The sequence below is a fragment of the Tasmannia lanceolata genome, unplaced genomic scaffold (assembly GCF_043159265.1).
Source record: "Tasmannia lanceolata isolate RefF3 unplaced genomic scaffold, GAP_Taslan_0.1 ptg000015l, whole genome shotgun sequence".
Lineage (NCBI taxonomy): Eukaryota > Viridiplantae > Streptophyta > Magnoliopsida > Canellales > Winteraceae > Tasmannia > Tasmannia lanceolata.
Genome location: NW_027518692.1, coordinates 51,404,095 through 51,431,730, shown reverse-complemented (window position 1 = coordinate 51,431,730; position 27,636 = coordinate 51,404,095). Strand labels below are relative to the sequence as shown.

The 27,636-nt window shown below is 39.5% G+C and overlaps 3 protein-coding genes and 1 long non-coding RNA gene across 5 annotated transcripts; 2 read left to right on the top strand and 2 right to left on the bottom strand.

Moving 5' to 3' along the window:
* Window positions 1–519: 519 nt before the first annotated feature.
* LOC143892279 (cytochrome C oxidase assembly protein) lies at window positions 520–3,523 on the top strand. Of its 2 annotated transcripts, XM_077396773.1 has the most exons (6): window positions 526–658; window positions 1,883–1,958; window positions 2,102–2,333; window positions 2,855–2,981; window positions 3,064–3,176; window positions 3,329–3,523. In XM_077396773.1, exons 3-5 carry the CDS (start codon window positions 2,146–2,148, stop codon window positions 3,145–3,147), a joined length of 399 nt encoding a protein of 132 aa, XP_077252888.1. In that variant the 5' UTR covers window positions 526–658; window positions 1,883–1,958; window positions 2,102–2,145; the 3' UTR covers window positions 3,148–3,176; window positions 3,329–3,523. The 2 variants fall into 2 exon arrangements, with proteins under 2 accessions (XP_077252889.1, XP_077252888.1); XM_077396774.1 differs by lacking the exon at window positions 1,883–1,958 and having other exon boundaries at window positions 520–658.
* A 5,348-nt stretch (window positions 3,524–8,871) lies between these two features.
* LOC143892280 (uncharacterized) lies at window positions 8,872–10,457 on the bottom strand. Its single transcript, XR_013255468.1, has 2 exons — window positions 9,401–10,457; window positions 8,872–9,111 (listed from the first exon to the last, which is right to left on the bottom strand). It is a non-coding gene; the product is annotated as an uncharacterized LOC143892280 (long non-coding RNA).
* Window positions 10,458–11,323: 866 nt separating this feature from the next.
* Window positions 11,324–26,415, bottom strand: LOC143892277 (E3 ubiquitin-protein ligase WAV3-like). The gene is made up of 3 exons (XM_077396771.1): window positions 25,820–26,415; window positions 13,673–14,488; window positions 11,324–12,770 (listed from the first exon to the last, which is right to left on the bottom strand). The coding sequence occupies exons 1-3, from the start codon at window positions 26,054–26,056 to the stop codon at window positions 11,706–11,708; spliced, it is 2,118 nt and encodes a 705-aa protein (XP_077252886.1). The 5' UTR covers window positions 26,057–26,415; the 3' UTR covers window positions 11,324–11,705.
* Window positions 17,311–18,415, top strand: LOC143892278 (uncharacterized). Its single transcript, XM_077396772.1, has 2 exons — window positions 17,311–17,821; window positions 18,133–18,415. Exons 1-2 carry the CDS (start codon window positions 17,353–17,355, stop codon window positions 18,168–18,170), a joined length of 507 nt encoding a protein of 168 aa, XP_077252887.1. The 5' UTR covers window positions 17,311–17,352; the 3' UTR covers window positions 18,171–18,415.
* Window positions 26,416–27,636: the final 1,221 nt, after the last annotated feature.

The window sequence follows — 27,636 nt, the reverse complement described above, 5'->3', positions numbered from 1 at the left end:
AATTGCATACACTCAGCGTCTCAGGCTCTCAGCTTGTCTTTATTATTTCAACATCTGTGAAAAGGTTATTATAGTTCCCAAAATGCTCTCAGAAGCTAATTAAAAGGAAAAGACAAGCTAAGTTTATGTTTGGGGGAATCTTGTAGCCGATCCACAGAGTTTCTAGTAGTTTTCCTTAAAAAAAACACTTAAAAATTTACAAAAAAATTGCATTGATTAGCGGGGCGGGTCGGGGTGGGGCGAGGCGGGGACAACTCCATCCCCTTCCCCTTCCCCTCCCCGCACCGGGGAATTTTTATAATCCCCTTCCCCTTCCCCTTTCAAATCGGGGAATCCCCTCCCCAAACGGGGCGGGGCGGGGCGGGGCGGATCCCCGCTTTTTCGGGTGAAATTGCCAGCCCTAAGCCTAAATAGGTTGTGCCCTAAAAATCATTTCCATAGGTTGATCCTAATATCGGACGGTTTGGATCATCCTATGGTGCGGGCCATACCGTACTTTTTAATAAAGTGAGGTGTGAGATAATCAAATTCGGGCAGCGGTGATATCATTTCCCTTCTTGTATGGGCTTGAAACAGATTAAGACTACTCTCTCTCTCTCTCTCTCTCTCTCTCTGTCTAGTAAAATCACATCTTCTTCGAACAATCATTCTCTTTCTGGTAAGGTTCTTTTAGGTTTTTTTTTTAAAATCATTTTGTAGGGTTCTTGTTTATTCCCGACAGAAGATTAGGGTTTGCTGCTCATTAAATTAATAGACATGTCTCTTTATTCCCCTTTTTCAATTTATACCCAGATGCATAAATTCTTAATTGTAAATTTCTACTTAACTATCATGTTTGGAACTTGATAAATCGATTCATCTATGCGTAACACATGGATTTTCACCCAGATTTCTTCACATACACAGCTCTTCTTCTTATTTGTTCTACTTGCAAAATCTATCTATGAGGGCTTGACAACTGTTTGAAGAAATGCCCATTAGAAATTCTTTTTTTTTGTTATGCTAATACGATGATTATTGTCTATGCTCACGAAAGGAAATTTTGGTAAGCTCTCAACATGTTTTGTGATATTTGGTTTTAACTATTAGGTACTAACCTTTTGGAGGTAATTGCCAAGGTGACTTTGAATGTGTCATCTATCAAAAAACAAAATAAATAAATTAATTAAAAATTCATTTTTTGTCACAACCAAACGTCATTTTGCCGTGAAAAAAGAAAATTTTATCTTGGATGTGAGTTCGCAGAACGCGATTCTCTTGACAGGAGCACTCGAAAAATGTATTCTAATTCTTGATTCCAGAATGAGAATCAAGAGAATGGTTGCTGAATGCAGCCTAAAACTGCATTTTTTCATTCTCGCCTCTCCGCAATTTGTCATTGCCTTCTCCTTTGAATCTGTCATTGAAATTTTCAGTGCCGATCTCATGGTCCCAAAACAATAAAGACCCTTATTTAGTTTATGCCATTTTTAATTGATTATGTCGAGATTTTCTGACGATATCATACGTTTCTTGTTCTATGGCGATGGCTTTTGTTTCAATCTGTCTTAAGTTTCTGTTACTTAAGTTTCTTTCAATTGGTATGTTTTGAGGAATATTTTTTATCCTTCTCGTAGGAATTTGGGAATATGAAGCAATGTGATTTTTATGAAAATTTTGTTGGTGTGTTGAGAAACATATTTTTGGGTTTGAAATACTTAAGTTATTTTTTCTCTGGTCATTTCATTAGAATTCAAATTACTGATGATCTACACAGTTTTAATAAAAAATGATTGACATTAGCCAAAAGTATTTTTATTGCTTCCTTTTTATAAGTTCTTTTTTTTTCTGTTTTCCTTTTCTATTATATTGCCGTTAATTGATATCTTCTCCGTTTATTAAGGTTTAAAAACTTGGAATTCGACATAGACTCGACAAGGCTTCTCTGTTTCTATCATTTCGTTGGAAATGAAAGACTGGTATTTTCTTGCTTCTTTTTGAAAAAAAGAAAGATACAAAAGACAGGCATTGGACTGAGTGATTACATTCTTGTTCTGCCTTACCAATGCTTAGCTGGAAATTTCAGTTCTGATTTTTTTTTTTGTTATCATCAATTGGCTAGGTTACAATCTGGAGAGAGAAATGCAAGTCATATAGCATGTGGTGATGATGACTGAAACAATGACAGAATCTGATAAGAAGGTTGACCTAATAGCTTCTTCTACGAAGATTCGGCAATCGGCTACCCAATTTAAAAGATGGGGCAGGAAATATCCATTTGTCAGATACGGGCTTCCATTCATTTCACTTACCGTGTTTGGGGCAGTTGGCCTCGCACATCTCTTACAAGGCAGGCAAGTTAATTGTTTCCGTTAATGTTTAAAATCCTGCAATTTACAATTTAGTTTGAAAATTGTGGATAATGGTTCATGATTCAAATTTTATCTGTTTTGATAATATCATACATGAATCATGCTGTTGCAAAAAAAAAATGATGTAATAAGAATATGTGGCTGGTAAAGACATTGCCTATAACTTTATCTACTGCTAAACTGGTAGAGATACTCCATATAGTTCTTTGCTATGTAGATTATGAAATTTTATAAGTTTATAACTTGATAAAAGCATTATGAGGTATTTTGGAATATGTATAATTACTTCTGCATTTCTGCAATTGGATACTTCTGTCCGTAAAAAGGAAAACGGAAAAAAACTTATAACTTGGGTTTTATTTACATACAACAGTTTCTGCTGTGTATATTTTTCTTGGTATTGTAAAATATGTCCTTGAAAGCATGTTTTAGGCGCTCTAATGCCTCTAACTTAGGTTAGAATACAAATATTTTATTCTGAAGATTTGGTATTTGTTGTTCAGTAAAGATGTGGCAAAGGTAAAGGACGACCATGAGTGGGAGATCATCGAAACCACGAAAGCCCTTACTAGGACGGGGCCCTTGGAGGGATATAAGCCGAAGAAGATTTCATTGGAGGAAGAGCTCAAGGTAGACCATTCGGCCTATAAAGATGATACAAGTGTAGCAGCTTTTATGTATTTTTCTAATTGCTCACGGACGTTCTATTCAGGCTTTGCAAGAGAAGGTGGACATTAACAGTTATGAGTACAAGAGAATTCCAAGGCTAAATGAAGGGAAATCAACTAAAAGCTAGCCTAGCCGTGCAAGTTTTTATGTTGTAGTGTAAGCTTCACAATTTCACATCAGTAAACATCTCCCAATGTTTTAGTATGATCTGTGATTTGTGTTCCTTTAACATACACTCATGTAAAGCTAATTCTTTCTTATATATATATATATATAGTTGATGAAGCTTTGTAGACTTGTCTTGACAGGTTTCTCTAGGTAGTGGATTGAATGGACTCATTGCACCTCGGATCCAACCAGGTTGATCTCATCGTCAATGATTCCAACAGTCACTAAACAATATAATTGAAGAAGCTTTGTATTTCGCAACTATATGGTTTTAAAAGTTCCTGTGAAGATTTCACAACTTTCTTATATTTTCCCAGCTTGCTTTCTTGCTAACATGTCTGTCTCATTTCATTTTTTTTCTGGTTGCATTCTTACCCTTTGCATATTAGATTTGGATGCTATCTGCTTGAAGAAATGCCCATATCGAAATGTAAATAGCTTTGTGGTGGTTGTTGAGTTTCGGTGATGGATTTTGAAATTATACATCTTAGAAAAAAGCACTTGTTGATGCTGTTGTTGCTAATGATGTCAATGAAACTCTTACACTTCTATGTTTCTTTCTTCACGGACCCTTCGAATCAGATGTTGCTGCCACTTTGCCCTCTTAGTATCTAGATCCCTACTCCTTTTACATTTCATCTTTTGATTTGTTATATTTTTCCTACTCAGTTTCCTCCCTAGCTATTTCCATTATCATGCCTAACAATGCCACTTACAAAACACCTTTACCATCCAAGTCCTCAACTTCTATTACCAACGCCAAGAACTTGGTTAGATGGATAAAGTCATAAAACCAAGAGAGGTGTGGGACACTTGGGCAGTTAACTTTCTTAGATGGGTTATTTTGGCCATGTATGAAGAAAATATGTTGGAATGAATAAGGATGAACAAAGCGGGATGGAAGTATCATCTCTCTCTCTCTCTCTCCACAACTAAAATCAAACACTGTCCTTTACGGAATGGAAGAGATTATATCACAATTCCAGGGTGCATTTTATAAAAATAAGACAAATTTTAAATGGAATTCTTATTGCAAATGAAATCCTTGATGGCTAGAAACATGAATGGGAGGAAGGCATTATCTCCAAGATTGACTTGGAGAAAGCATATGACCATGTGGACTAGAACTTCATCGATTATATATAAGAAAAGATGGGCTCTGGTGAGAGATGGACGAGGTGGATAAAAGTGTGCATTTCAATGCCAAAGCTTTCAGTTATTGTAAATGGTGCTCTTCCTGGCTTCTTCGGGAGTTCGAGCGGCATTAGACAAGTGATCCTCTCTCCCTCCATCTCTTTATCTTTGTGGCTGAAGTTGGTAGTCTTCTATTATCACGAGCAGAAAGTTTTATTGAAGGGCTTAAACCAAGCCGAAATGCTCAATCCTTAGCTCATCTTCAGTTTACAGATTACATCCCCGTATTTCTCAATAAGAGTGTTAAGGAAATGAAAATTTTGAAGAGAATTTTTCGATGATTGAGGTGATTTCTGGTTTAAAGATCAACTTTTGCAAAAGCTCAATACTGACTATAATTTTGCAGGAGGAGGTGATGGATCATGGTAGGATTCCAAAAGATGGTTTACCCATTAGATATCTTGGTTTACCACTAATTTATGGAGTACGTCGTGTAGCTCTTTGGAATCAAGTAATGGAAAGTATGGAAAGAAAATTAGCTTCCAGCATTGGGAAATCTTTCTATATACTTTATGTCCTTACATAAAATCCCTGCAAAGGGGGCAAAATGATTAGAAAAATTGCAAAGGGGCTTATGGGAAGGAGACAAATCAGATAAGAAGACTAAGCATCTCACGAGCTGGAAGAAGGTGTGCAGACTTAAAAATCATGGGTGTCTTGGAACAAGAAGAATAAGATTGAGAAACAAAGCATTACTAGGCATGAAATGATGAGGAAAAAGATGTTCTATGGTTATTGATATGATGAGGAAAAAGATGTTCTATGGCATGAAATTATTGAGGATAAGTATAGGAGGGGTTAGGGGGATTGGCACGGTTGGAGGGAGATATGCTTCAGTGTTGAGCGCCGACCTAAGCTGGTGCAAGAGTGGGATCTTCCCCCTCAAGGTTTTCTAAAGCTTGATTTTGATGGATCTAGTTTGGGAAATCCCGGGCCGGGAGGCATTGCAGGGGTTCTTAGGTACGCGGGTGGTGAGGTCATCTGAGCATTTGCAGTCAATAGGGGTCTCAAATGCTAGTGAGGCGGAAGCTTGAGCTGCTCAATAGGGGATAAAATGTTTGGACAGAGGTCTCTTGGATCGAGTGTGTGGAGGGAGATTCTCTCAACGTCATTCGTTGGTTGAGAGGATCTCTTATTGCTCCATGAAGATTTGCGTAGTTTTTTTGTGAGATTTAGGATATAGTGGGAGGATCTCCGATCGCTTTCATTCATATCAAGAGGTCTGCCGATTCCGTGGCGGACAGATTAGCGAGGGTGGGAGTTCTCAAGGAGGACCTTGAGATGTTTGATTATCTTCCCCCTTGAGTTATTTTCCGTGCCCTTTTATGTTATTCTTTATGTATGGATGCCTATATAACTCTTTCGGTTTGACCACCCCAGTCTTTCCTTATTAATGAAATTTTGCCATCATTCAAAAAAGAGGGGGTGATTGGGGCAGGAACCCGTCTATAGGTAATTGTTCGGGTGCAGTGGTCGAGACTTTTTATGGGAAGGAGGCGGATCAGACAAGAAGACTAAGCATCTCATGAGGTGGAAGAGAGCGTGAGAACTTAAAAATCACGGGTGTCTTGGAACTGGAAGAATAAGATTGAGAAACAAACCATTACTAGGCAAATGGTTATTGACGTGATGAGGAGAAATATGTTCTATGGCATAAAATTATTGGCGATAAGTATAGGAGGGGCTAGGGGTGTTGTGGCAAGAACCCGTCTATAGGTAATTGTTCAGGTGCATCGAAGTCTATGTGTGGTCCTTTGTCACTTTTTGAGTCCTTTGATACATTTATTGTGGAGCGAGAGAGGGGGTGGGGGGCTACTTTCGGTAGAACTTTGGCTTTGTGATTCTTTGTTGTGCCATGCATTTCGGACATATCTCTTACCAACCGATAGAAGGGCTACGGTGTGTGACTATATGGAGAGGAGGGGGATGGGGTCCTAGCGCGAGTTATTAGGTTTAGGCGTAATCTAAAAGATAGTGAAACAGAGAGTCTCTCATCATTATTAGATCTTCTCTCTTCCTCTTCTTTCTCTCCTCATGCTTCTGACAGAAGAGTGGGGGTTCTAGATTCTCATGGCTCCATTTCAATGTGATCATTTTTTCACAGCTTGATAAAGGAGGAAAATAAGGGCTCCCGCTTCTCAAGTCTCTGGAAATCATCTGCGTGCACACTCACAAATACTAGTGACGGCTTTTGCCTCATTGGTGGTGAAAGAAATGATTAATACGTGCCATCAGCTAAGGAAAGTTTCCTTGCCAACCGGTATATTCTTTGTACGGAAGTGGAGTCCATTGGTCATCTTGTGGTACATTGCCCTTTTTTGAAACTTAAGGTGCATTGCTCTTCTGCTTAACTATTATGATGTTATATCATCAGATGCTTTGGACTTGCTTAGATGTTTCAACTATCAATCAAGAAGATTATCCTACATTGGGGAGGTGAGCCTTTTCATAGATCAGGAAAAATATTATGATGACTGGTACCGTATATTTTGCTTTGGCATATATGGAATGAGAGAAATAACAGCATTTTCAAGGATAAAAAGGAGCAATTGGGAAGGATAATATTGAAAATAAAAATAGACCTTATCCTTTGGGCGAAAAATGATAAAAATTTCACCAACTTGTTCTAAGAAATTGGAGGATTATTATATGGGAAAGAGGTTTGAAAAATAGTTACTCCCAAATATTGCCCTCCCCCTAATGGTTGGATTACATCTAATTCTGACGGGAGTTCCAAAGGTAATCCTGGTATCGTGGTTGTATTACGTGATTCAAATGGAGGTCTCTACTATTTTTTTTTTCCAGTCTGGTGAGTGTTTGTGATTCCAATGAGGCGGAATCAATAGCCCTTTTATGTGGATTGGTATAAGGTGAATATGAATTGTCACTGCATGGGCAACAAAAAGAGCAGTAGGTCCTTGGAAATTAGTTGGTATTATAGAGTCTACTAAGGGGATAGAATAATCTTTTAGCATGATTTTGAGACCATCTCGGTCGAGTTTGTACCTTTTCCCCCTTTTGAATAAATTCTTTTTACCATTAAAAAAAAGCTTTTAGCATGATTAATGGTGTGGACCTTCACTGGAGGAGCAATTCCCGGAGTGTTACTGTGTAGCTATCATAAGAAGACGGTTGTGCTGGATTGCTATGAGCGGGTAGGTGGGGGTATCATGGAAAATACATTTCTGCCATTTCTTCTTTGAACCGAGGATCGAAAAGGTAGCTCGTTTCAGGGAAATATTGGAAGCCTGCTGCATAAGGAAGTCGGGAGATGACAATTCAGAAGAGAATGCTTACTGTTCTGTTTTCCCTGTCATGCATGGTGTGATTTAAAAGCACGAAACTTCTGTAGTTCCCAAGCTTTTATTTTTTCCTCTATGAATTGACGGTTTCTGTTCTCAGAGCTTAACTTCTGCTAATGCATCTCTGAATTCAATGGTTTGCAAGGGGTTGCAATGGAGGAGAGTTTCAGACACTCGTAAACGAAATAGCTGTGTACTTGATTCTCTAGTTCAAACCTAACTGATGCTTCAGAAAATTTTGGATTGTTGGAGAATAAGTGGCATTTGAATGAGCTACACCTCTTGAAGCTACAATTTAATTCACATGAGAAACCATGTTATACATCATTGAATATGCCCTTAGAGCTAGCTATTGGTGCTAGTAAGATAACTTGCTATGTTCAGTTGACATGATTGTTAATTGCTAGTGTTTTTCGTTGAAAACTTTTAAGGAAAATAAATGCTAGTGCTCAGAATGACCACCATTGGTTATTGCACAAGACATTTGGACCTTGATTGAAGTTGCTTAGTTCCATTGTGAGAATTCTGACCCACTTGAGTGGACTTGTCATTACAGAGCAAATATTCTCATCGATCTGGTCATTCTGAGAAAAACATTTCACCTGCATCAAATCCGAATAAGAATTGCATGCCAACTAGGGCCCTGTGCATGTGTATTTGTTCAATTCATTCCAAAATAAATCCATATACATCCAGTAGATCCTTACACATCAAAGCCACAGGAATCCTAAGAAGTGAACCTTGGGGCGACATCTAGGAGGGGGCAGGGAGTTGATAATTGCACCTCCCTTGTTTACTAGGAAGACCCCCTGACAACTCTTAATGGTTTTATGACTAAATTCAAAATGTACAGATAGTCATAGAACCACCACAGTGGAGGGCATTCATGGTTTAAGAGGGGTAAGTTTTGTCATCACCCTGAAACTGAAGTTCCACCTTTTCTATAATAGGGGGTAGTCCAAAACTGATTATTGCACTCAAAATTTAATGCAGCTTTGAGCCCAATAATCAGTCTTGGTCCCAGCTTTGGACAAAGAAGAAGGGGGCACTAATCCCTACAAACTCCAAAAAGTAATTTGAAATTGATCTCGTTCTAGAAGTGTCTTCCTTTTTGTATTCTCTACTGAAATAAAGACCCATATGTAGAAAATCAAATCGACAGATGCAGCCATGAGTTTAGCCCTTGGTGAAAGAAAATAAAGCACATTGTTTAAGATCCAACTTATACAAAATGAGAACAACATATCAGCTATGAGATCAAATTAGTTCTCTTACAACCCCCAAAAAACCCCATCACCCTGCAAGACACGCACACAGAAATATAAATGAAGAAAGAAATATAAAATCACTATGGAGGTGGAGGTCCTGGCTCAAACAGAGGTGGGCAGCAGCTACCAAATAACCCGCAACAGCAGAGAAACCAACAGCTGCAAATTGAACAAAAACCAGAAAACCCACAAACTGTAAGAATCCCAAAAAAAAAGACCGCCACTGCACGAGGCACCCGCCATTGTGGGGTCTGGGAAGGGCTAGATGTACGCAGCCTTATTCCTGCATTACAGAGAGGCTATTTTCGTGACTCAAACCCGTGACCACCAGATCACAATGGAGCAACCTTACCAATTTACCATTGCGCTAAGGCTCGCCCTCTAAGAATCCAACCAAAAAAAGAAAAGAAATGGTAGAGTTAATGAAGAAAAAGAAGGGACTCCTCACCAGGATAACAGAAATCCGTCAGGTCTTCCTCCGCCTACCGGAGGAGCTGTTGGGAGAAGCGGCGCATCAGAAGGAGGATCCATCACTGGTTGGAGAATCAGATGGAGAATATCATTTGTTGTCTTGTGTTTTAAACAAAATCCAGATTTTGGGTTGTGGGTTATGCACCTACCATTCTTTTATTTATGTTTCGTTTTAGCTCTACTTCCATCTACCATTCAATTCTACATGTATTACAAAAAAGAACTACAACTAACAGTCAGAAGAAGATGAAAACGGCTTATTTAGAATTGGGAAAATGAAAAGTCCAGTCTTACACCTGCAACTTATTGGGTACCACATTATCTGAGCCATTGAACCCAACCAATGCCTCACATTTTTGGATCCTTAATTGTGGAAAACTTGGTTCCCTCTTGCCTGAGCCATGGGTATCCTATGAATCCAAACTTCTAATCAATTGAACCAACAGGTAAAATGAAGGACCAACTAAGACCCTATTTATCGAAGAAATGACAATGATTATGATGTGCTTTCTCTCTTCTCTGGCCCGAAAATCTCAGAAAAATGAACAAGTTCCAGCATTTGGAAGAAGTAAATATTCATTTACACTATTCATGGGAAAAAAGAACAAGAAATAGGAGTTTTTATATGGTGTAAGCCCTTATAAAAACTCTACATTATTATGCACTTTTCTACTCGTCATTTGATTATAAAAAAATGTAACTGGCAACTCCAAACCCCTTCTAGAATCTCTATTGCCAGAGCCCTACCGTTTTCACAAACTCAAATTCGTTGTAGATGCTCTGCAATAGAAATATAAAAAATCTCCATCATACTACTCCTCTTTCCATCTGCTGCCTAAGAAGATGATGAAAGTGTCACAAAATAGAAGTTGGTGGTCCATTCCTGGACCACAGAGGTGCCTTTTGTCATAGGGGTGCAACTTGGGTCGGGCCCAACTCTTCTTGTTGGAGACGAGTTGGTGGCCTATTGCTTACAAAGAGGAAAGATTCTTTCTTTTTCTCATCCAAAGGAGGAGAAGAGAGGGTATTTTGAATCATTCCTCGTGTCTTTCATCTAATTTTCAACTTTGAAGGGTAAAAGAAATACTGAAAATAAGGTAGGCAGATGATTGAAAACACTATTTCATAGATAGCTTTTTTCAATTCTTCCTGAATTCAAAATAGCCCCTTTGTAAGGACATCTATTTTGAACGATTTATCTTTGCAGTGTATGTAGGTTGACAATACTTTTGCGAGGCTACCTATTTCTAAATGCATTACCTTGGTTAAAACAACAGCAGGGCCCACTTGAATGGATGATCCAAGTATCCAACCCATTCATTTCTGGGCCCGTCATTGATAGGCAGTGCGAGGAGGGTTGCCTGCCCTTGGATGATCCTAATTAACTTTTTTGTGGGCATACAATGAAGCCCCTAACAATTTGATTAGATAAGCAGCTTTGAAGAGTAAGCAAAATTTAGAGTAAACAGTAAATTGTCTGAAAAACAAGTCTACCAATTGGGTGGTTAGGATATAATCAATTGGCTCAATTTCTGACAATTGGTCGGATGGTTAAGATCAATGGACATGCAAATCAATTGGACGGTGTACATGAATATGCCAATATCATCAATGGTCATGGTTTAATCACAGTTTACCTACCCTGAGTGGTATAGTGCATCACTCTTGAAAGAATTGAAGGGGCATTTCTGGTCCTGTTGAGTGTCAAGTTCCAAGTTCCAAGTTCCAGATAGCTAATGTAGAAACCAAGACAAGAAAAAATTGCAGGGGCATTTCCAATTATTTAAGAGCAAATGTAGGTGCCTACTTTTACCTTCAAGAGAAGAAAAAAATGAAGGGGCATTTCCAATTATTTAAGATCAAAATGTAAGGGCCTACTTTTACCTTCAAGACTCCTGAAAGAATGAAGACCAAATATATTTATACAAATGCTTCCCAAGTATTCCCCCTCAATTACAAAGCTTTATACCCAACTCTCTGTTTCTTTCAACAAGAGAATCCTTTTCTGTATGTACAACATCAAAAAAATAAAAGGAAAATGTAGTCCCAAATCCTAACCTCTCTCTCCCATTCCCCCAAAACCAGTCCCTCATATTCACCACCTTATTCCATTTACAAGACAGAAAAAAGCCCAACATGTAAAAATCCAAAAACTACTTTCTCTTCCCCCAATTACCCCCAAACCAGAAAAAAAAAGTAAAAAAATAACAAGAAAGAGATGACACTGAAAACATGAAGATAGGAATCAAATTATAATTCCATAAAAACCATGTACCTAACAATTACCTCGGCTTCGGCGGTCTGATTGGATGTGGCGGAGAAGGGCCAAGGAGGGGCATAGTCTGGGACCTGTTAAGCATATCGACCATAGATGGCGTTTGGTAAGCATGCAAAACACTTGCACTCTCAGTCGAATCCCCGCGAGCTGTAGCCCTCTGCCATGAGTGTGAACTTAGGCCAGAAAGCACATATGCCCTCCCCGATGCCTCATACACATGCCGGTTAGCCATCCTCTCTTGCATCTCCTTCAACTCTGCATCAAGCGCAATGCAGAGCTGATCACCAGCCCGTGCCGCCACAGATTCTGACAAAATCCTCCGACGGCTCTCAAGAATTGCCACTGCCCCACCTAGGTCACCCCTCTCAGCTAAACCCCGCGCCTCTGCCATGGCATCTGCAGATTGAAGCCTGTTCCTCTGCCTATCCACGTCAATTGAGACCACACACTCATTATTAACATGTTCTGGCCTCTGAATTATCACTTCTTGGCCTTCCAAATTCACCTTCTCTTTCAATAGTGGGTCTCTGTAAACACACCCAACCTTTAGTAGTGCTGTCTTCTCCCCAGCATCACCTGCGGGAACATTGACGGACACCAGAAAATCCCTCTCTTCATCCGCGTACAAATCCCCAACCTCAATAGAACCTACCCTCTTATCACTGGACATACGGCCTTTGTAGCTTCCTGCTTTAATTGAGCTCATGTGTACACCCGGGTGCACACACTCGATCCCCACAGACAGTTCTTGCACCACTACGCTCAGGAGCCCCCCAATGCACTGTGCGAATGCATCCTGGATCACACTGTCGGCCTCGATGAATGAAAAGGTCCCACCAGAGGTCTCTGAGATAGAGTGCATTGAGGTGGCATCATGGTCAGTCCCAAACCCAAATGCATGAACTGGAATCTGACAACCTATACCCCCATGAAAAGATGAAGGAAGAAGTGACCGGTAGTCTGGTCGTGGATTGGCCCCACCTGGTCCTGTGACGGTATATGTGTCATGCCCATCAGATAGCAGTATGATGCTACAGACTGGGTTCTTTTTCCTACGCTCTTCCATCACCTGTTGAAGTATAAATGATTAAATAACACCAACTCTAATAGCTTAAGCTTTAGGAGTAATTGGTTGTTTCACATGGTATCAGAGCTATTGCCTAACAGCAGGTCCTCTTTTCGCGCTCCCTCTAACCAGTAGTAAAGAGGAAGTATCATCTTTTAAGCGGATCCCCAATCTATTTGGGGATTTGGGTTTTTGCGCGAAGAGGGGTTCCTTAAAAAAAGGGGGTTCCCCAATTTCCTGCCACGGGGGCCTTCTTGCTTTGGATCAGGATGGTTTGATCCAATTTCTGGCAAAGGGGGTTAAAAACCCAACAAATCCTTAGGGACTGTTTGGTTGCCCAATGCCTGGCATCCTCAAGGATTTCCGAAGCAAAAAAATGGACTTTTTGGTAACTTCAGGGTGTTTGGTTGCCAATGTAGCATCAAAATCCCTGGAGACTACTAGACAAGTTTCGAAGGTAAAAATTGCATGTCTGGTGACTTGGCATCAATGTAGGGCCTCTCCTTATACCTTCCAAGCCAAATATCTTTAAAAAGGAGAAATTTGGCCTGGAAAATTTTGCTTTTTCTCTCTTGCTCTCTCTTCCTTCTCTCTTTTCTTTCTATATTGGTAATGACACCCTCTCCCACTACTCTACGAGGTTGCAAACAAACACTAGCTATCACTATTCTACAAGGTAAATCCTTGGTAAATCAAATGTTTGTATCCTCCCTATTTACTACTTATACCACTAATCTAGACGGTAACTACCTGTATCCAAACATTGCCTTAATATTAAAAATCCACATATACGGCCAACCAAAAAAAGAGGGACCACACGTGAGGGGGAGTGTTGAAGTATAAATGATTAAATAACACCTACTTTAATAGCTTAAGCTTTTGGAGTAATGATTGTTTCAAATCACCTTGGCACCCTTCCTCAGGCCTTCTGCTATGTTGGTCCCACCACTTGAGATCAGAGAATTCACTGCTTGGAGTGCTTGCTGCCGCCCAGAATCCGACATCCGGCGGAGGTGAAAGAGCCGGCGTGCAGTTGACGAGAAGGCAACAACAGAGAGCCGGTCGAAGGGTCCAAGGTTCTGGATCACAAACCCCATGGCTCGTTTGAGCAATGCAAGCTTAGTACCTGCCATGCTGCCACTAACATCAAGCACGGTGACAATATCAACAGGAGCACGGGAAGTTTGATGTGAGATAGGCAAGCTCGAATTCTGCATTGAGCTTGTTAAAGGAGCTTTGAGATGGATAAGAGCAGTGAAGTTCTCATGGGAGGCTGAGCGTGGAACAACAGAGAATTCCGGGTATGTTTTCATCTCTACTGTTTTTGAATGGTTATTCTCAAGAGAGCTCTTTAACAATTCTGGTTGGGGTTCCAAAGGCTCGTCGTCATTGAAAACATTTGGCTCAGAATTGTGGAAGAGAGATGTGATCTGTCGATGGGAATCCATATGAAGGGGAGGGAGCCGACGCAATAGTGTCATCCAAGTGTCAACATGGGGCCAATCTAGAGAGTTGATTCTGGCACTTCTGTGAATGGGATCAGAAGAGGGGCCTTGAAAGGGGATCTCCTTCCATTTCGCTCTGCAAACGGGGCATACCTGGTTGCCATGTTTCACATTTGAAGCAATGCAATGGAAATGGAAAGCGTGTGAGCATTCTGCAGTGAAGAGTGCATGTCCATGGCCAGGTTTCATGCTGCCCAAGCATATAGCGCAGGTTTTCTGCAAGCCACAGAATGCAAAAGCAAAAGGTAAGAACGCCGATACCTCTTGTATTATTAATAATAGAAAGAAATATATTTGGCCAATACAAAAGATGGAATTTTGGTATTGAAACCTTTCAAGAAAGAAGAACTTTAAAATACCATATTAAAATAATGGATCTTATATATATATATATATATATATATATATATATATATATATATATATATATATATATATATATATAACTAGCAAAAAACCCCGTGCGATGCACGGGCTGACAAAGAATTGTATAGACCACATCATAGGTTGATCTAAACCGTCCATGTGATGGAACACAACATAAATAGGTTGTGCCCCAAAAATCATTTCCATAGGCTGATCCTAGCCCTCCCAATCTATAGAGGTTTCCATAATTCCTCTTCAATTGGATGGTTAAGATCACCCTATAGATTTTTTATTAAAAAAGCATAAAGGAGGGGGGGTAAGATTGAAATTATGTGGTTTTAATGGGTGCCTTTGTTAAAAAGTATAAAGGAGGGGGTAGGATTGAAAATATGTGGGTTGAATGGGTGCATTTGTTAAAAAAAGTCAAAAAAAGTGATGTGTAATTCTCATAGAATTTTTAAAAAATTCAAAAAATTCTCTTCTTTTCTCTTCTACTATATAGTATATAGATATTCTAAATAAATATGATAGAACACCCTTTATGTTCTATTTAGTGAAAATTTTCCCCTCCACTTTTGGATGGGTTAGGATGATCCTATGGATCAGATTTTTTGTGGACACCTTATCTAGGTAAGGGCCTTCCAAATGAATGCTTTGGATCAACTCAAAAATGTGGGCCCACCTTGTTTTTTGCACTAAAGCACAAATAAGCTTATCTGCGCTCGAGGGCAGGAACAGTAAGCCCCCCATATGTTGTGTAGTTAGTTAGTTAGTTACTTAGTCACTTAGTTAGTTAGCTTGCTAACAAATTAGCAAGGAATATAAAACAATGGAACTTGGAACAAAAATAAAAGGCTTAGTTTAGAAATTTAACTTAACAAAAAAAGTTTACGTTCTGATCCAAGTGATCCATTAAAGAGATGGACAAAGAGGGTTTTCTGAAACTCATAGGGGTTTATAGGGCCATTTTCTCAATTATCTCGAAGAAAAGAAGATTCTATTCTGTTAAATAAGTGCACAAGCCTGAGGGCATTTATGTCATTTCACACACATAATAAATAATATTTTTTGTGCGTGGAGAGAGGCAACTCTCCAACGCACTCTTCTCTCCCTCTCTCTCGTCTCTCTCTCTCTCTCTCTCTCTCTCTCTCTCTCTCTCTCTCTCCTTTTAACATGGTATCAAAGCTCAAGCAAGATCCTCCCTAAAAAGGTACCATATCTAAACCCTCAAACCTCAGCCCCCTCTTTTTTTCCCTTTTTTTTTTACAGTTCTTTCTTCCTCTTTTTTTGGGTTTTTTAACCTAGCCCTGACCACATCACCTCTTTAACCCTAACCCTAGCCAAACCCCCTTCCCTTGGACATCTAACAACCCTAAAACCTAAATCCCATACGTGATCCTTTTAAAACCCTAACCCTAGTTCTTTCTATTTTGTGATTCCACTATACCGGTTTCTCTTTGTGACCAAATCAGCCCCTATTTGGCTCTTCTTAATGATCTAAAGAGGTTTGCCATACTCTTTCTATTGTTATTAGTGGATTGTGCGATGGTTATTATTGGTATTTTCTTCTGGTAATCGATTTGTTGATGGTTTTGTGGACGTGGTGGCGTTGTTGATTGTTGGTTTCTCCGTGGTTGGTTGATGATTCACATTGTGATCTCTTGGCTGGTTCATGGGTGTGGTCTTGTTGGAGGGTGAGGTTTATTGTTGTTGATGTCTTATTAGCTACTGCTGGTGGGTATCGTGTTGGATGTTAATTATTGCCGTGAGACCAAAGTGTTAATTGGTTGTTGTTGGTGGCTATGTGGGAGGTATTGTCACCTTACATGTTTTTTTTTTGTCACCTTCATTATGATGGTTGTTTGCTGGTGACTACTTTACTGGTGGTGGATGTGTTGGAAGTATTTTGTGGAAGAGTGGTAGATGTTCATTGTTATTGATTGCTTAAGTCGGTGATAGCATTTTTTATTTTTTTTTGTTACTTGTTGGCAATTGTTCTCGGCGTTAGTGTAGTGGTTGCCTACTATTGTTGGTTGCGCCATGAATCCTGTTGATTCATCTTTGCAGCAGATGACCTCCCTTAAAGATGATGGGGTTCCTGTCTCATCTACGATTCCCTCCACTAGCTCTTCTCATATGGGGGCCCACATAGAACCACCTCTCCAAATGACCTCTATTCGTCTTGACGGGAATAATTATCCTGCTTGGAAGAGGGCGGTTCGTATATATCTTCTGGGTCGAGGCAAGGTTCGTTTTCTTGAGCAGTCTCCTCCAGATGTGAAAGATCCCACTTATGCCAAGTGGGAACAAGAGGATGCCGTGATTCGATCCTTCTTATGGGGTTGTATGGATTTGCTGCTTACTGCTAATATGATGTATCTTGATTCATCTAAGGAAGTCTAGGACCAGGCTGCGATTTTGTATTCAGGAGCAGATAACATTACTCGCATGTGTGATCTACTCTCAGATTGGTTTAAATTTCAGCGTGGTGACAAGTCCACAATAGATCATCACAACTCATATATTCCATTGTGCCAGCAGCTTGACACACTAATGCTTTTCACTATCGATCCCATCGTCCTTGCAGAGCGTCAAGAAAAACTGTGGTTCGCTATCTTGATTCTTTAGGACCAGATTATCTTCAGATGAGACAGCAGATATATAATTCTGGGTCCCTTCCATCTCTTTCCGAGGCATTTTCTCGAGTACATCGTATGAGAACGGTTCCAGTTAGTGATCATCCTCTTGATGGATCCGCTTTGGCCACATCCACTGGGGGAGATCGTGGTCGTAGTTATACTAGATTTGGTCGTGGACGAGATGGAGATTCCTGTGGCCGTGGTCGTGATGGAGGTAGCCGTGGTCGTGGTCGTGATTCAGGGGGAGGCCGTGGCCGTGGGTCTAGATATTGTTCTCATTGTCATATGGAGGGACACACTATTGATTATTGTTATGATTTACATCCCGAGCTTCGTCCATCTCGGTCTAACACCGCATTTGTTGCTACATTTGATAGCCACCCCCATGCCTCTGTTACAGGGTCTTCTCCTGTTTTGCCACCAGTTTCTGCTCATGCTCTCTTGGTTCAGCGAGACTCTATGATGATTGACCGAGCTGAGTATGAAGAACTTTTGCGCCTACGTGATCGAGGCAACCAGTCGATTGCCACTTTTGCCCAACCAGGTTTCCTTGTTTCCTTTCTAGCGATGCTTCTGGATCGAGGCTCATTGATTCAGGGGCATCCCACCACATGACTGGTAATTTCAAACTACTTCTTTCAAGTCAGCATCGTTTAGTACACCTCATACTGTTACTTTAGCAGATGGTATTACATCAATTGTCTCTGGATCGGTGTAGTTCCCATCTCTAAAGACCTATGTTTATCTTCAGTTCTTTATGTTCTTTCATTTCCCATTAGTTTATTGTCTGTGCGTGAATTGACGAAAACTCTGAATTGTTCTGTTTCTTTTTTTCCTTCTTATTGTGTTTTTCAGGATCTGAAGACTGGGACAAGGATTGGTTTAGGACGTGAGAGGGCTGGCTTGTACTATCTTGATTCTACTCCTGTTGGTGCTGCGCTCCACACCTCAGTTGATGCTTATCAGTGGCACTGTCGTTTGGGCCACCCTCCTACTGATAGTCTTAGGAAATCTCATTTTATTACTACATCTGTTGAGTCCTTCCCTTGTGAGTCTTGTGAGTTGGGAAAACACCATCGTGAGTCTTTCCCTTCGTGTGGTGTTCGTCGTGCTTCACGGCCTTTTGAGCTTATTCGCTCAGATGTGTGGGGCCCCTCACATACTGTTTCTTTATTTGGATTTAGATACTTTGTTATATTTGTGGATGATTTTTCACGAGTTACGTGGTTATTCCTCTTGAAGGATTGTTCTTAAGTATTAATGCGTTTCGTAGTTTTTACTTTGAAATTGTTAATCAGTTTAAATGTTCTATTTCTTGCTTGGGTATAGATAATGCTAGAGAATATTTTTCTAACATTAATGGTTTTTGTCATTTTCTTGATTCATGTGGGCATCATTCATCAATCATCTTGTGCATATACTTCGCAGCAAAATGGTGTTGCAGAGAGGAAGATTAGATATTTATTAGATATTACTCGTACTCTCATGTTTCAGATGCGTGTCCCAAAAGTCTATTGGGGAGATGCACTGCTTACAGCATGTTTCTAAGCAAATCGTCTCCCTTCTTCAGTGTTATCTGGCAAGACACCTTTCACTACATTGTACCCATTAGGTGATCCCTTTCCTTTACTTCCACGTATATTTGGGTGTACATGTTTCGTTCATAAGTTAGGACCTGGTCTCGATAAGCTAGATCCTCGGGCTGAAAAATGTATCTTTTTAGGATACTCTCGTACCAAAAAATGATACAAGTGTTATAATCCTCAACTGCGCAAAACTTACGTTTCTACGAATGTTACTTTCTTTGAAGATAGTCCTTCTTTTTCAGACCATCCTCCCACTTCTGTTGAGGTACCACCTACACTATTTCCACTGCCACCTTATTCTGTAGAGCCCACTCCAGTGGTTGGTGGTAGTGAAACACCCGAGGGTCATAAAGAGCCAAAAGTTTATACTCGAGGACCACGACAGATTGTTTTCTCAATTGCTCAGCCATTATCTCATACAGCTGATCCTCGTCCTCAGTCGGAAGCTCCTACGTCAGGTACTTCTTTGATTCACCTATTGCCTCTCGCACTCGCTCACATACTACTGCACATCCCATTTCCCAATTTGTTTCCTATGAGCATCTCTCACCCTCATTTCGTTCATTTGTTTCTAGTGTCTCTTCTATTTCTTTGCTTAAGTCTGTTTCAGATGCTCTTGCTCATCCTGGTTGGCGAGCGGCTATGGATGCCGAAATTGCTGCTTTGCATTCAAATAATACATGGCGACTTGTTTCTTTGCCTTCTGGTGCGAAGACTGTTGGGTGTCGATGGGTCTTTGCAATTAAATATATTCCTGATGGCACCATTGAACGGCTTAAAGCTCGACTTGTGGCTAAAGGGTATACTCAAACTTTTGGGGTTGATTATCAGGAGACATTCTCTCTTGTGGCCAAGATACCATCTGTTCGAGTTTTGATTTCTATTGATGTTAACCGTGGCTGGCCACTCTATTAACTTGATGTTAAAAATGCATTTCTCCATGATGATCTCAGTGAGGAAGTGGATATGGAGCAACCTCCTGGGTATGTTACTCAGGGGGAGATGTGTTCATCAGTCTGTCGTCTTCAGAAAGCTATTTATGGACTCAAACAATCTCCGAGAGCATGGTTTGGGAGGTTCAGTGCTGCAATTTTGAGATTTTGTATGAAACAGTGATCCGTAGATCATTCTATCTTCAGCTATCGGTCTACTACTGGATACATCTTCTTGATTGTATATGTGGATGATATTGTAATCACAGAAGATGACAGAGTTGGTATACATCGTTTGAAAACTTTTCTTCAAGAAGAGTTTTCTACTAAAGATCAGGGGTTTCTCAGATATTTTCTTGGAATCGAAGTGGCTCGTTCTAAATATGGATTGTCTTTATAACAGAGGAAGTATACCTTAGATATTTTAGAGGAGACAGGTTCTATGGGGGTAAAGCCAGCATCTACACCTATGGATCCAAATGTTAAACTACTTCCAGATGATGAAGGTGATTTGTTAGATGATCCAGGACGATACAGGAGACTCGTTGATAAATTGATTTATTTGACAGGACGAGATTTCTTTTGTTGTGGGGGTAGTCAGTCAATTTATGAATTCTCCTCGGACTTCTCATTGGGCAGCAATAATTCAAATTATTAGGTACTTGAAAGGTACCCCAGGAAGAGGATTGTATTTCAAGAAGCATGGTCATGAGAGAGTAGAGGGATTCACAGATGCTGACTGGGCAGGATCTCCAGCTGATAGGAGATCAACAACTGGTTACTGCACCTTTGTTGGAGGTAATATGGTATCATGGAGAAGTAAGAAGCAAGACATTGTGTCTAAATCAAGTGCAGAGTCAGAGTACAGGGCCATGTCTTATGCTAGTGGGGAACTAATCTGGCTACGTTCCTTCTTATCAGAGATTGGTCTCTCATCTTCAGGTCCAACTCGATTATATTGTGATAACAAGTCTGCAATTTATATTGCCAATAATCTTATCTTCCATGAAAGGACCAAGCACATTGAAGTTGACTGTCATTTCATTCGCCAGAGGATTCAGAGAGGCGAAATCTGTACCGTGTTCACTCGATCAGCAGATCAACTTGCAGATGTGTTTACCAAAGCCTTAGGACCCGTTAAGTTAAAAGATATTTGTAACAAGCTTAGAATGTATGATATATACACTCCGGCTTGAGGGGGAGTGTTAAATAAGTGCACAAGCCTGAGGGCATTATGTCATTTCACACACACATAATAAATAATATTTTTGTGCGTGGAGAGAGGCAACTCTCCAACGCACTCTTCTCTCCCTCTCTCTCGTCTGACTCTCTCTCTCGTCTAACTCTCTCTCTCTCTCTCTCTCTCTCTCTCTCTCCTTTTAACATATTCTATACACTCCTAGTGAATTATTTCTGGCCATAGGCTGGCTACCAAGGTGGATCTTTCCTAAGCAATAGACCCTGGCTGGGTGCCTAGGTGATTGGCCAGGCATCTAGGCAGTCACATTCTATAACAATTGAACAGTCAAAGCCTTAATCAACTAAAAATGCAGTCAATTATCCAATGAGCATTTCAAGTACTCAATAATAACAAATTTCAAGTATTTTATCAATTTTTTGTATGTTTTCCACGTATTCAATCGAGTTTTTGTAAGTACCCAAAAAAAAATTCCAAGTATTTTACCAAGCCTTTTCATCATACTTCAGAAAGTTTTTTCCAAGTAACAGATCAACATCCCAAGTATTTGATCATTTTTTTTCAATAAAAAAAAGCCAAATTACCCCTGTATAGCTGATTTAATATTTGACGAATTGACGGAGTCAAGTCAATGTATAGCTAGTTTTTTATTACTTATTTTTATGTATTAATCAGTCTTAATTCCAGATAATTTAACTTGGATGTCTGACTAGTGATTTATGGGCATAGTAACATAGAGAACCTTCACTGATTGGGCAAGGTGAAAAAAACAGTACCAATCAGATGAACCTAAATAGAGAGAGAGGAGGGAGGGGGAGTGAGTTTCTTAGAAAAGAGACTTTTGAGGCATGCTTTTTTATTTTATTTTTGAAAGAGCATTTATTTTTATTTTTTTAAAAGTAACGAAACGATTTTATTCCCAACAAAGTAAAAAACAGGGGACAAGATGTCCCTCAGAATACAACCCAAAAATAATGGCCCACGACCCGGAAGAAGTACAGTATCCAAAAAAGAAAATCAAGAGGTGATCTCAGATTGGGTATAGATTAATATACGAGGTTCGGCAAGATAGGCCCCCTCTTTAGCCAGGGTGTCGGCCGTTGGATTGGTCGATCTTCACATATGATTGATTTGAGGGTGTAATAACCGCATCAAATCTCTAATCGCCTCAATCGTCTGGTAAAGTCTCCATGGTCCGCCGCAGCGACTAGATGCCCAAGCTATCACGTTGGTCGAATCGCCCTCGACGATCAATGGTCTAAGATTGTTCTTCTCGGACCACGTAAGTCCGAATAACAGGCTCCTGGCTTCAGCCTCATTTGCATCGCATGTACCCACTGGTCACGCATATGACATTAAGACACGACCTCCCGAATCACGGATAACACCCCCGAATCCCGCAATACCTGGATTACCGAAGGAGCTTCCATCAAAGTTGAGCTTCAGCCACCCAATAGGCGGTGGACGCCAACATGGATTGATCCCAACTGCCGCCCTCCGTTCCGAAGCAATCACATTCCAATTCCGCAGAATGGTTCCCACAGAAAAAGGAATTCTGATGTTTGCCTTAGACCACATAATAAGCACAGTTTTGACATCCAAGACAATATACTGCCATGTCCTTGAGCGATTTTTGAAAATTCGATTGTTCCTTTCCAGCCATAAGTACCATGTGACTGCAAATGGAATTGCCTTCCACAAGGCTTGTCCGAGTCTTCCGGAAAACGCCCCTCCCCAATCCAACAGTACTTTCGTAATCCTCCTTTGGAAAGCCCAAGCCATACCAATTTTGAAAGAGCATTTATTATTAATAAAAAATTACATTAGGGGCAGAGGTTGCCCTTAATATATGAATTCCCTGTGCACGCCAGATTTAGCAAGCTTATTAGCTAAATAGCTGGTGCTTCTAGGGATGCAAACAAAAGATATTCCAGCGGAAGATACCTCTTATTTGTCTTTTTCTTGGAAATGTCTTCATTTTCAGGAATAGGCCAAAATACAAACAAAAGGGGTTGGAAATGCTGAGAAAGGGGAAGAAATATTATTTATTACCTATTATCTAAGTTTGCATAAAGAGCCACAGGAGGGCTCTTCATTGGATCCAATCAAGAGCCCTTTTATGGCTCTTTATGCAAGGGCTCCCTTGTATCTATTATCCCTCTTTAAACACAAACTAATATTTATAAAAGCAATCTTATTATTATAAATTATTAACTATACAAACATAAAGCCGGGTTTTCTGGGGCGTTATGTCAAGCAAATTGGCTACACAATATATATCATGTGGGTTCGCACACACCCGATCTCTCTAATGTATTAGCACAAATCAAATTAATTAGGCAATCATCACAGTCCTAGTCGACTCGGCGTGACACGATCAAGTACTCGGTTGATGGTGGCCGAGCACTCAGTTTACACGGTCATAATTTTGGATAATCAAAGGAGTTTTAATTGACTTTATAGAGCAAAATGCGGACTCAGACAGAAATGCAACCAAGGTAAAATGAGTCAACTCCGGCGAGTCAGCAATAGTGTGGAGGAGTTTTGAAAGTATGGTTCAACCACATACAAACAGAGAAGCTTTTAACTTCCTTTTCTTTTCACCATACAAATCATGACTCCATAGAAGCATAAATAAACCTTTGTCATTTCAATGAAAAAGGCCAATTTAAGAAATTAATGGAAAACAAAAAAGTATCTAATATTCGGCAATCAAGAAATTTCCCTTATGCTAGTGATGAAGAAAAGTCAATAAGGAAAGATTACCTAGTCTTACCCAATACCCACCAAAAGAGGGAAGGGGGGAAATTAGGAATTACTGTTAGATTCTCTATCCTTTTACCCCTTTGTGAAGTCTACTGTTGGAAAGCTCATGGACTAAGTACTTTGTAGTTTTCCTTCGAGGGAAGAGAAGAAAAAAAAAGTACTCTGCAGTTTTCTTTTTCTAATAAGCCAACTGAAACTGGTCCTCAAAGAGATTATTAATACACTTTATCCCCACAAGAGAGAGAGAGAGAGGCAAAAGAAAAATCATGACAGCAACGTCACACAGAATGATGCAGATAAACAGTTAACATAGAAATTCAGAAAAAAACATGTAGAACTGTAGCAAATAAAAAGGCATTTACTAGTATATATATATATATATATATACCATTCATTTGATAGGCCCTCACATTGATAGGGTGTGCCCAAAAAATCAGCTCCATAGGATCATCCCAACCCTTCAAACTGTGAAGGCAAAAATTGATAGATTTGTGAAGGTTTTTACACATCCAATTTTGCCTCCACAAATCGTAGGGTTGGGATGATCCTGTGGAGCTGATTTTTTGGGCACACCCTATCTATGTGAGGGCCCATCAAATGAATGGTTTGCATCACCCAAATAATGTGGGGCCCACTGTATTTTAAGCCGTTGGTGTAGCTAAGTTAGCTACACGTATGTGTAGCTACACTTTTCTCATATATATATATATATATATATATATATATATATATATATATATATATCCAATCACATGGGTCCCACATTTTCAGTGGTGATCCAAACCATTCATTTGCAAGGTCCTATCATAGATAGGGTGTGTACCAAAAATCAGCTCCATAGGATCATCCTAACCCCTCCATTTGTGGAGGACAAAAATGGGCAGATTTGTGGACAAATAATGTCTGTCCATTTTGACCTCCACAAATGGATGGGTTAGGATGATCCTATGGAGCTGATTTTTGGTACACACCCCATCTATGATAGGGCCTTTCAAATGAATGCTTTGGATCATCCTAACAAAGTAGGCCCATGTGATTGGGCGCTTAAGCTCACCATAAGTTTGGTGAGCTTAAGCTCACCAACACTTTCCTCATACATATATATATATATATATATATATATATATATATATATATATATATATATATGAGAGAGGCGGCCCACATTGTTTGGGTGATCCAAACCATTCATTTGATTGGCCCTCACATAGATAGGGTGTCCACAAAAAATCAGCATAGGATCATCCTAACGCTTCGAACCGTGGAGGCAAAAAATGGACAGACTTGTGAAGGTTTATACACGTCCATTTTACCTCCACATATCGTAGGGTTGGGATGATCCTATGGAGCTGATTTTTTGTCGACACCCCTATCTATGTGAGGGCCAATCAAACGAATGGTTTGGATCACCCAAACAATATGCCCTCCACTGTATTTTAAGCTAGTGTGTAGATAACTTATCTACAATTGTGTGTAGAAACCGTTTTCTATATATATTCTACCCACACACACACAAAAAAAAGGCAAATTTAAATAAGAAAAAATAATATTCTCCAATTTCATCATAAATATAGCAAACAAATCAACACATTCTACTATTCTTTTTTCCAAGTAGAACTGTATTAGTATCATACTAAAACAAAATATTAAAAATCTCGGAAAATGATATTTCCCACCCCTAAACGGATAAAATCCCTCCCTTTAACGGTTTCTCTGAGAAGAGTTCACTGCTAGAGGATAAATTCACCTCCTTTAACGTTTTTTTTTTGCCTTTAAAACTTAACGAATAACGTTAAAGGGGGGATTTTATCCGTCGCTGGAGGGATATCAATTCCCAAAATCTAAAATCATTAGAAAAAATCCCATAGTAGTTTCTCGTGTATATGATACAAAAATAACAAACATCCGAGTCAATAGAGAAACCCTAAAATGAAATGATTGGAAAAATCACGTTAAAAACACAAATACAGCAAAAAAAAAAAACTAGAAAATCAAACCCCGACCTAACCCTGTCTTCTTATTTTTTTTATATGAAATGACCTAACCCTAAAATGGCGTACCTTTGAGGATGATCTGCTACTAGCTTTCGATAACCGGAGGCCGGACGATGACGGAATCGGCGTAGTCGGCATTGATGGATTGGAATCTGAGTTTCCGGTCACCGGAAAAACCGTAGTGTAGTCGGAAAACCTCCCGGCGGCGTCAGATTCCGGCAAAGCATCATCAATTGTTCCAGGAACATAAACACAGAGATTTAGCCCTAGAGCAACCTTTGCTTTCCTCCATTTACTTCCCATTTTCTACTAGATCTGAAGCCTTTTAAGGTTTAAGATACAAAACCACAAAAAAAAAAAAAAAAAACACAAAAACAAAATCTCACAACTTTTTTTCACTGTTTTTTTTTCAGGTTCTCAATGAACGAGCCTTTAGCTAGGGTTTTGAGATTAAAAACGAAGATCTATTTGTTAGGATTTGGAAAAACTCTAAAACTAAGGACTGAGAGAAGACACGGAAATGATATGGTAGAAATGTGGAGAAAAGAAGAGCTTTTATATTCGAAGTTTCTGACAAATCATTGCTGAGTCAAGAAAAGGACTCGGTCGTAAAAAAGAGTTTGCTTTCCTCTCCTTTTCATGGCCGCCATTAGAGCTCTGGTTTTGACCTTGGATGGTCAGATTAGGAAAGGTTCGGGATTTATAGTCGGGGATTTCCCAAAGTACCCTTCTGTTCTGTCAATATTAGTTAAAATTGCCACTAGGGGAGGCGCATCCAAGAGATTTGTCACGTGCATAAAGTAAGGAGCAATTCTATAATACACAAGGGCGCATCTTAAGAATGGTAAAGGTACGCCGTACGCTTGTCTCTTTTGCTTCGAAATAAGTTTTTTCTTTCTTTTTCTTTTCAAAGAACCATCATTTACCCAAAAATTGGAACCTTGATATAGTTTCGAATAAATATCTCTAAATAATAATAATGTTTACGAGTTTTTGTACCCCAAAAATCATTTTCACAGGAAATCGTCCATTTGATTGGCCACAAAATAGGTTGTGCCTCAAAAATGATTTCCATAGGATGATCGTAGCCCTCCGATATAAAAGGATCTCAATTTTTTAAAGTCTTGTAAGGGCCACCCCGTGAGGTGATCGAAACCGTCCATTTGATGGGCCACAATGTAAATCTGTAGTGCCCTAAAAACCATATCCATAGGATGATCCCTACCCTCATATCTATAGGGGTTTTCATAACATGAGCTCCTTTTAGAACGGAGGGCTACAATCATCCTATGGAAATGATTTTGGGAGAGAAAATGAAATAAAGAGAAGCAATAAAGTAAAAATTGGAATAAAATGAAACAAGAAAAAAAAAAAAAATTATTGAAAAGTAAAAAATTGGGAGAATTTCTTTTTCAAAATTCTTTTTGTGATAACAATAAACTAATATTTTTATAAGATGAATGATAGAATGAAGGGCGCCCTTGCAAAAACCACTTTCAAGGGTGGCCTCATTGGTAAGTTTCATCAAAGTGCATCTAAGAGGGTGCCGATGAAGGAAATATGTAGCCAGTGAGGGTAAATCTGTTACTGCGGGGATATTTTTTTTTTAGCATATATACTTCCGTCGGAAAAAGGTAGCGCGGGACTGTGCCTGATACAACAGAATTTACACTATAAAATTAAGGTAATAAATGATTGAAAGGGCATAGGGATTAGGGTCTAAGGGAGAGGGATGACGTTAAAGGTCGTGCATGTTACTTTCTTTGTAAAAGAAAAAAGTCACTAAATTTATTTCTCTATTATGAAAAACCTTATATAAGTTTGATGATAATGATAGAAATGAACTTATACTTAGTCGTATGACTAGATCGAATGTCAAACCT

Coding starts and splice junctions, on each gene's coding strand:
- LOC143892279 (XM_077396774.1), top strand. CDS start 2,146: ATGATGACTGAAACAATGACAGAATCTGATAAGAAGGTTGACCTAATA. Junction 2,334..2,854: donor GCACATCTCTTACAAGGCAG/GCAAGTTAATTG, acceptor TTTGTTGTTCAG/TAAAGATGTGGCAAAGGTAA. Junction 2,982..3,063: donor CATTGGAGGAAGAGCTCAAG/GTAGACCATTCG, acceptor CGTTCTATTCAG/GCTTTGCAAGAGAAGGTGGA.
- LOC143892278 (XM_077396772.1), top strand. CDS start 17,353: ATGAGAACGGTTCCAGTTAGTGATCATCCTCTTGATGGATCCGCTTTG. Junction 17,822..18,132: donor TGCCACTTTTGCCCAACCAG/GTTTCCTTGTTT, acceptor TGTGTTTTTCAG/GATCTGAAGACTGGGACAAG.
- LOC143892277 (XM_077396771.1), bottom strand. CDS start 26,056: ATGGGAAGTAAATGGAGGAAAGCAAAGGTTGCTCTAGGGCTAAATCTC. Junction 14,489..25,819: donor GTAGCAGATCATCCTCAAAG/GTACGCCATTTT, acceptor TGTGGCTTGCAG/AAAACCTGCGCTATATGCTT. Junction 12,771..13,672: donor GCCTGAGGAAGGGTGCCAAG/GTGATTTGAAAC, acceptor ATACTTCAACAG/GTGATGGAAGAGCGTAGGAA.